Source organism: Eurypyga helias, unplaced genomic scaffold (genome assembly GCF_000690775.1).
Source record: "Eurypyga helias isolate BGI_N326 unplaced genomic scaffold, ASM69077v1 scaffold49966, whole genome shotgun sequence".
In the NCBI taxonomy this organism is placed as follows: domain Eukaryota; kingdom Metazoa; phylum Chordata; class Aves; order Eurypygiformes; family Eurypygidae; genus Eurypyga; species Eurypyga helias.
The window spans coordinates 1-8,443 of NW_010258252.1; the positions used below are offsets into that span (position 1 = coordinate 1).

At 38.0% G+C, this 8,443-nt stretch overlaps 1 protein-coding gene across 1 annotated transcript in view; it reads left to right on the forward strand.

Moving 5' to 3' along the window:
- Positions 1-4,590: 4,590 nt before the first annotated feature.
- LOC104511583 (copine-3-like) overlaps positions 4,591-8,443 on the forward strand; it is a gene marked incomplete at its 3' end in the record, with an annotated part of 8,385 nt that continues 4,532 nt past the window's right edge. Inside the window, exons 1-5 of the mRNA XM_010154265.1 lie at positions 4,591-4,732; positions 5,267-5,446; positions 6,597-6,671; positions 7,127-7,198; positions 8,024-8,107. Coding sequence (XP_010152567.1) covers positions 4,601-4,732; positions 5,267-5,446; positions 6,597-6,671; positions 7,127-7,198; positions 8,024-8,107 — 543 coding nt within the window. The remainder of the gene's footprint in view (positions 4,733-5,266; positions 5,447-6,596; positions 6,672-7,126; positions 7,199-8,023; positions 8,108-8,443) is intronic.

The window sequence follows — 8,443 nt, forward strand, 5'->3', positions numbered from 1 at the left end:
CCTGACCATTCTATGATTCTATGTAAAGAGAAAGAGAGGTACCAGAATTCAGATTTAGAGGTATGCTCTTTAGAGAAGCGTCTAATTTTTAAATGCAGTGATGAAATTAGGTTATGAAACAGTCTTAGCCTTTGTAACTAGATATAAAACGTCGGCTCCTGTGAGGGGGTCTGTTTCCTTGAGAACTGAAGGGTTACCTTGAGTTTTTTTTAAAGTATACACTTCTGTACACATAGTCCAAGGCCACTAGAAATTGTTTTGCCCCATCAGTAGAAGGAAGGATCCATTTGTCATAATTCCATTGTTGTCTTCTAGCAGCAGATGTGGTGTTTTCCAGGAATATGTTGTCTTCTCTGCTTTTAGCATACACAGCTGCCATAAAGAGGTGCTGGAAGACTAGGCTGAGATTGTGGATCGAGCAGGTTGTATTGTCAGATGGATGTTGTCTCCCAGGTTAATTTCATTTAAACCTTGTTTTGTCCATCTTTGTCCAGCTTTTCTCCAGAACTCCTCTTGTGAAAGGCTGTTGCAAGCAGGGGTGTTACTGCTTGATCTGAGATTCAGTAAAAGAGATTCTAAGGAATACAGGCCTAGAGATCTTTACCACAAAATTTTCTATTTGCAAGAAATGGTGTCCTAATCCTGCCTGAAAGAGCAGGGACTGAGCAAATGCTTACACTGAATGTTCAGGACAGTGACGCCTCATGTGCATTGTTTCAGGTTTAGGCTTGGTTCAAGACTTGCGTTTTTGTACTCTGACTGAATAATTAATTTATTCCCACGTTATCATCTGCCCAGGTTCATGGGAAATAAGGATTGGAGCACTGCTGGTAGGTGGTACTGACTGTTTTAGTCTGGCACACAGTTTACAAGGTGCTCAAGTGTAACTTTACAGCTAGAAATAAACTCCTAAGGAATAAACTTTATTAGCAAGGTCTGAAATGTTTCCCCTGCTTTTTCTGTGTCCATCTGGGCCCTGAGGTAACTATAGAATATGTATTTTTGGTCTGTAGTCATTCGTAGTTGCCAGGAACTAGGAAATGTTCTATGACAGCAATAGCTTACATCAGAACAGGGTTGAGATGTGTGACTAAAGGCATTGATACCAAGCCCAGCTGGTCTTTTTGTCTTCTTGTAGTTGGGTATTTCTGCTTGTCAGATTGGGAAGCGCCTATAGCCATCAACATATCATTGTACTGCTCTGGAATGTTACCTGGGCAAATCTGTAGTCTCCTCTGGTATCGCAGCATTGACAGGATTGCTGCAGCCTGATGGTTACCAAGTGCTCTGTTAGAAGATTATTTGGATTGGTCTGGTCCTTTCCAAGCTGAATGCCGTGTTAACGATTTCTGTTGAACAGCAGGCGTTGGATGGGTTATTTGTTGGATGCCACGTTCCTTCAGTAGAATCATTAGCAGGATTCTAAGAATGTTGTGGTGCCAAGGACAAGACTGGTCCTTGACTTACAGTTCTGCTTTGATAAAGACAGCTAAAGCAGAAGGACTTGTAATGTACTTAGTTGACCTAATCATGCTCTTCAGTGGCCCAGACAAGGCATAGGATCAGGAACAAGGATCTCCCTTGTGACTGTACATTGCTACAGTTCAGAGTCTGGATGTCAGAAGGTCTGCCCTACAGTTTGTATAGTAATTTTCAGTCTTCTGTCCAGAATTACCAGCATTCTTTATTAAGGCCTGATATGCTCCTGTGGCCTTAAAAATTATTCCAATAGAAAGAACTACTGAGCTGTCATCTGGCCCTTTTCTGGTGTGCTTTACCCTGCTTCATGGTGTACCCTACGTGGAGGACAAACAGTTGATAGCTTGAGAAAAACAGAGGTTTTAATTACATTTGGCCAACGGGGAACACAGTTCCTTTCATAACAATAACACATTGAATAAATAAGTCTCTTGTTATGTAACTTACTGGCAGCAAGGCTCATCCTGCCAGAGCCCAGACAATATCATCTGTCCAGTATCCCAAATCTGCAAGTAGTCCAGTCATCTGGAATATTTTGCATCTGATTTGCCTCCTAGATCCGATAGTGTGTTGTAGAGTACTAATTCCAGACATAATGCACTAGTGCAGCCATGATTTCTTATTTCCACCATCCTGAAGAGACTGCAGCTTGCCAGACTCTCTATTCCATCAGATCTTCAAAAAGAGCATGCTTACTTACCTGACAGTGACTCTGATCCTTGAGGATGTTTATCATCTTTAGGAATCCTACCGCCCACTTGCCAAACCTGTTTTGAAAGTTTTCAGCTAACACAGGCTTTCAGAGGTGAGAAGTGGGTGGAGGTGGAGTCATTCTTCCTTTTTTGCAGTATGGGATTATGAGGATTTGTGCAGCATTTGTGGCGCTCCGATAGCTCTTGCTGTTGAAAGGACTTTGGAGTTCAGATCTGCGAAGCATCTGTCTGCCCTCTGCAAATTCTGTAATGACTGCAGTGTCGTAAGAGAAGTCTCTGCTGTAATGAGTTTCGCTATCATAAATACCATTTTAGGTTAGTGAGATATGACTCATTCTCACTAATAAGCATTTAACTGACTTTTAATGTTTATAATGTTACTGAAAATCAGGTTGTGTATAACTATTTACTGTAAAACGTGTCAGTCTTCTGGTATTATGGGTAATGCTATTGCCTTTTTTCAAGTAAAATAGCAAAATTATTTCTTGAAATGCATTAAAAGTATTACAGACCTCTTCAACCCATTATACAAATACTGATTCCTCATAGGCTCAAAACCTTGGAGGAAAATGCCTTGTGTTATTTTTTTATCTCGAATTTTACAAAACTGGAAAAGGAAGAGATTAAAGGACTGTCTCACGATCTGTGCACTTTTTCTTTTGTATCTGGGTTTCAAACTGAAGATCCACCTGGATAAATGCATCTTCTTGTTATGAGTTGTTTTTTATCTAATATGGATGCAATTACTACATCTCAAATAAGAGCATTAGCGTTTCAGGGAAGGCAAGCAGCTTTTTTATTCTTTCTTTTTCTCTGTGTGTTAAAGGATGCTTTTTGCACAGCACCTTTTTTTGTTAAATCTGCTCTTTTCCCACATGAGGTGCATAGTGGGAGAGTCGGTGACGTGTGGAGGAGGTGAGGAAGTAACAGAATTGGTGTATTTGTGTGACAAAGTACCTGGGATGTAAGAGAAGTGGGATATGCTCGCATGCGTACAGGCTAAGTAGAAAAAGGTGACCAGATTTTTAGGTTGACTAGATGCTATGCTTTAGTAGTGATTTTGGAAACATTACTTTAACAAAAGAAGTGTGGTTGCAAGTCCTTTCAGAAACTTGTCATAATGAGGAGTTTCGGGGAAGTTAGAGCAAGAAAATTTTGACTCTTGAAAACTATGTCCCAACTCAAGTTTGAATTCTGTTGAATGTCATGAAAACTCTTTCTACTTGCTGTTGCAGCATCAGTGGGTATTAGAGCATCGTTTTGTCAGCAGAAAGTTGTTTTTCTGGAAACAGCTATTAAGGAGCTGTGCACTGGTCTGCACTGGATTCTGTGGGCTAAGCCACTGCCTGTTAATGAGCTCTGTCTGGCAGCCAGGAAGGCAATAGGGAATGGAAAATACCAGTATAAAAAGAGAACCAGGAAAAAGTGGGCAAACTGCACTTTAAAGGTATGCTTTCTAAGACTGAAAACCAATTAATACTTAGAACTCAGAGCCTCACTTTTTTTTTTCCTCAAGAACAATGACTGAAAGTTGGTAAAGTCATGGGAGCAAAAGATATTCAAAGATGGAATCATGGTTAGGTGTTTGGGAGGTGCAGGAAGATTTTCATGAATTTGACATGCTTCTTAACAATAATGTGTGCTCGTGGATGTTTAAGTGGTTCCTTTACAGGTAATTTATATTTACTTCAGTCTCTGAAAGGTCCATCTCTAAGGCAGCAGAACGGAGAGAGATGGAGAGGCAACATGTGAAGTGAGAAAGCGTTCAGTTGTTCTTTTTTCAAACGGACCTCCAGAAAGAACACTTCCTCCTAATCCTGAGTTGTTGTTAGATGTCAGGGTTGTTTATCCCTATTATTAAAATTTGTAGTTGTTTTGAAGATTTACTAAAGCAAGATCACCTGTTCCTGTTACCCACTTAAACTCCATTTCCAGTTCTGCCATGTGCATGGCTTCAGCTTTTTGTTACAAAGGTTAGGTGGGGGAGTATATTGTACGATTTTTTTTCTTATTAATTTAATTATTGAATTCTACTTTATAAGATACTGGTGTTCATGTCAGCTTCGCAGGATGTAAGTTAAAGCTTGCAAAGTCAAGCAGTTCAAACCATTGTGCTTTCTTTGTGGTGTGTCCTGTTTGCCATTTGGTTTTTCAAGTATTCTAAGAAACCTGATGTTTTTTTCTTATGTGCAGATTTTGAAATGAAATTTTATACCTATGTGTCAAAGCCAAGAGTAGGCCATAAATACTGTAATGTTGTTTACATTTGGAGCCTCGAATCTCTCTCACGACAAGCTAGCAATTCTAATGATCAGTCAGCGATTTAATGTGTTGTGCCAATCCCATTGTTTGCTTTTTAGTCCCATTTTTAAAATCATGATTTCTGTTGCTGCTTTCTAGCTTAACAAATGGCGGCACAGTGTGTGACAAAGGTGGAGCTGACTGTTGCCTGCACCCATCTCTTGGATAAAGATGTCGGTTCCAAGTCAGACCCGCTGTGCGTGCTTCTCCAGAACACGAGTGCTCAGCAGTGGTATGAGGTACAGTGTGATGCTTCTCATGAATGTGCTAAAAACACAGTCTGACTTGTTGGGCCTTTTGAAATGCTGGAGTTTGATTTCATTAAAATATTTGAATTATATACCAGCACCTCTGAATACTTTTCATTAGATTATGTCTATGTTTTCTAATAAATGCTTACACCTGTCTGATTTTTAGCCATGTGTGGACCAACAGAAGAAGCCGTCTAAGCGTTTAAGTATGCTTTTATAGATACAGTACTCCAAAACTAGGGCCTCATCCTGGATTTGATAATGCACCATTTTTACGTTGGTCTTCCTTATGCAGAAATAGATACTTCTTACACGGACCAAAGAAAAATAGGTCCTCAAATATCTGACTTACGCAGTGAGTTTTATAATATCATGCAGTTATGTATAATTGGTGAAAGGTTTGAAGGAAGATCTGGCTTTATACGAACAAGAACTTCTGAAAGTCTTTAATATATGTTACTTGTTTTGAGTACTTGTTTGGTTGGTGAAATACTGGATAAAGTGGTATCTTTCTAATTGCAGGTTGATCGCACAGAAAGAGTTAAGAATTCCTTGAATCCAAAGTTCAGCAAGAAGTTCCTAATTGATTACTATTTTGAGCTTGTTCAGAAACTTAAATTTGGGATATATGACATCGATAACAGAACCTTTGATCTGAGCGATGATGACTTCTTAGGAGAATTTGAATGTACACTGGGACAAGTAAGTATGTGGGTGATTTCCCTTAGAATTAAGAAAACGTAAGGTAATGCAAACCTTTAACCGCTTTTATCTTCAGTTTGTCACTGTGTTCTTATGTAGTTGGGGTGCTCTCAAGTTGAATAGGGTTCCCTTCATTTATTTTCTCAACCCTCAGTGTTTATACATTTTATTTGCAAAAGGTCTTGAGGTGATGCCCTGAATACTCTAGAATGGTGACAGTCCAGATTGCTGTCTGAAATAAGTGGGCTTTCGGTGAACATGAAATGCTGTTTATTTAATCTAATACTCAAATCTGTATTTTTATGCTCCATAAAACAGAATTTAGTGTACGGCGACATGAGAATGTTCACAAGGGCCATGTTAACCTTTCCACTCAGGGCAAGCGGTGATTCTGGTTCTGCCCACTGTTGATTTCACACCCATTTCCCTGTCAAATTCTGCTATTGGTGCTATCACAATCGGGTACCTTCTTCTTAACGTGTTCTTTCAGATAGGTCCTTCGAAGGCACTTCTTCTCAGGAGAGTCTTACTGGGATTTTTCCTCCTCTGTGTCTAAAGTATTTTTATTTGAAGTGCATTATGAAGATGGAGGCATTGTGAAATGAAATTCAGTGACAATTTAAAATGAATCATTCATTCTTAAATTAAAGAAGGACCTGTAGAATGAGCAGACACACTTCTGAGAAAGCATTGCCTGAAGAGGCTTAAAATAAAATAGACTAGAAACACTGCAGGGTGATATTTGTTTACCTGACAAACATTGTGTTTATAAATCTGTTTGCTGAAGCCATTTATGAAACATGGTTTGCATGTGTTTGAATGGTATGTATGAAAAACTCAGAACAACTTGAGACTGGAACTTAAGGTATTAATGTTTTCCATGTAAGTGTATCATGTTACGAGACATTTTATTTCATATGGCTCCTGAAACTCTCCATATGTTCATCTGCATATGTGTGTTTAAATTTTAAAGTGTATCAAGTATTATCAATTTATTTATAGGAGACCATGGGGAATAAATGTAATGCTGTCAGTTTCATGATGAAGGAAAAATTCCTAAAATTAAAAACCTCAGTATCTCATTTCATTCCTTTGAAAATCTGTGAAATTGAGCTAATAATGCTTGATACTCTTTTTTTTGTCTTGGCAGATAGTTTCTAGCAGGACTCTAACAAAACCATTAGTGCTTAAAAATGGCAGACCTGCTGGAAGAGGAAGTATTACGGTAAGACAGTAAATCTCTTTAGCGTTTAACCTTAATGTTTTTGTGATTTTTTTTTTTTTTTTTAAAGTTGGTTAGTAGCTTGACCACTGTGTGTCTAATCTACAGTGCCATGAGAAGTGTCTTAAAGCATTTTTTTTTTCCCCTCCACTAATATTTCTTTGTCACCCACAAGGAGAGCAGCCCACCTTCTGCCTCTGTAAGTCTCGTTGCATCCATCAAAATAATGAGGGCATCCGATGGGCTACTGTTTGGGCAGTATCTGTAATTGTCTGTATGGTCATCTAGTGATTACCAGCGTCAAATCAGATTGTTCCTCCTTCCCCCCACCTCGCTTCTTTTGTGAGCAAACATAACTTCTTTCTTTTTTTAATGGACCTGTCATAGAAGTGTTGTGAATATGAGAAAATTATATAGTTAATGAATACGAAACTTGGATTTTTTGTTTGCCTATCTAGATTACAGCAGAAGAAGTGAAGGATAACAGGGTGGTTGTACTGGAAGTAGAAGCAAGGAAACTGGACAATAAGGTAGTTAAGTGATTGCTGTTTCTTTGATAAAGTAGTAAAATCAGAATCCTGTCACAACAGGAAACATTAAAACGTTCTTTTCTTATTTTTTTTGATGAAATAATTAAATCCATTAAGATTTTTCTTACACTAAAAAAAATTGAAGAAAGATTTCTTCAGAGTAACTTCACTGTTTTAAAATGGATTATAACATGTTTATAAACAAGACTTGCAGGGATATTGCGTGAATAGCATGTTTCTATTTAAATGTAAATCTTGACATTTTATTATAATGATAAGGGAGTTTTGGTATATACATTGGTTTGAATAGTTGTATCAATAGTTGCCTGTTAGCTCTCTGAAATAAGTGGTATGGAATGTACTTGGAGTCTATAAATCTGTTACGTTAAATCTTTTGGGGTTGGCTAAAAATACTGTATTTAGAATAACTTTTAAAAACAAAATTTAAAAAAACCTTTTTTTTCCCATCATTAACTTTTATTTTCTCCCATCAATTCAATGATACTGTTTTGAACTGGATGAAATCCTTAGTTTTCTAACTATCCATCATGGTACTTATTAGTATAATTATTCTTGTGTGTGAACTGTCAGGTATTTCATATTTGGACACTGCAGAACTTTTATCCTGAATTGACAGACATGCCCCGTTTTTAGTTTTTCTCTTTCACAGGTGGCAATATAATCAGACTTGCATTTCTTCATCTAAAGCTTTTGGTTCTTGAATATTTAGTTTACTTTTTGTTAATCTGAGTGTGTTTTAACTAGCGTTTAATGGCATTCATGCTACAGGCTGTTCTGGGATAATTACATGTTCTTCAAATACAGGACTTCTTTGGAAAGTCAGATCCTTATCTGGAATTCCACAAGCAGACTGGAGATGGAAACTGGGTGATGGTTCACAGAACAGAGGTAGGATATTTTCAGTCAAAATTGTAGAGATTAAGGTTATTTGATACCCGCTGTGTCTGAGCACTAGGGTTACCGTGCTTCATGAAACAAAGAGAATGGTCTGGTAGTTGACATGCAGACAATTAGAAATCACCTCAGCTCTTCCACTGATTTTCTGATAGGACGGGAAGACTGCCTTACTCCGATTCTGATTTATTCCATCCTATCTGGTTTTCTAAAAAGAAAGAACATAGCTTTCTGCAGTCCAGAAGAAAATAAGTGTTCTGAAAAGCTACTGCATCCTCACACTGGGACATTTGTCTCAGTGCAACTCTGAGGTTAGAACTTGGGCATTCC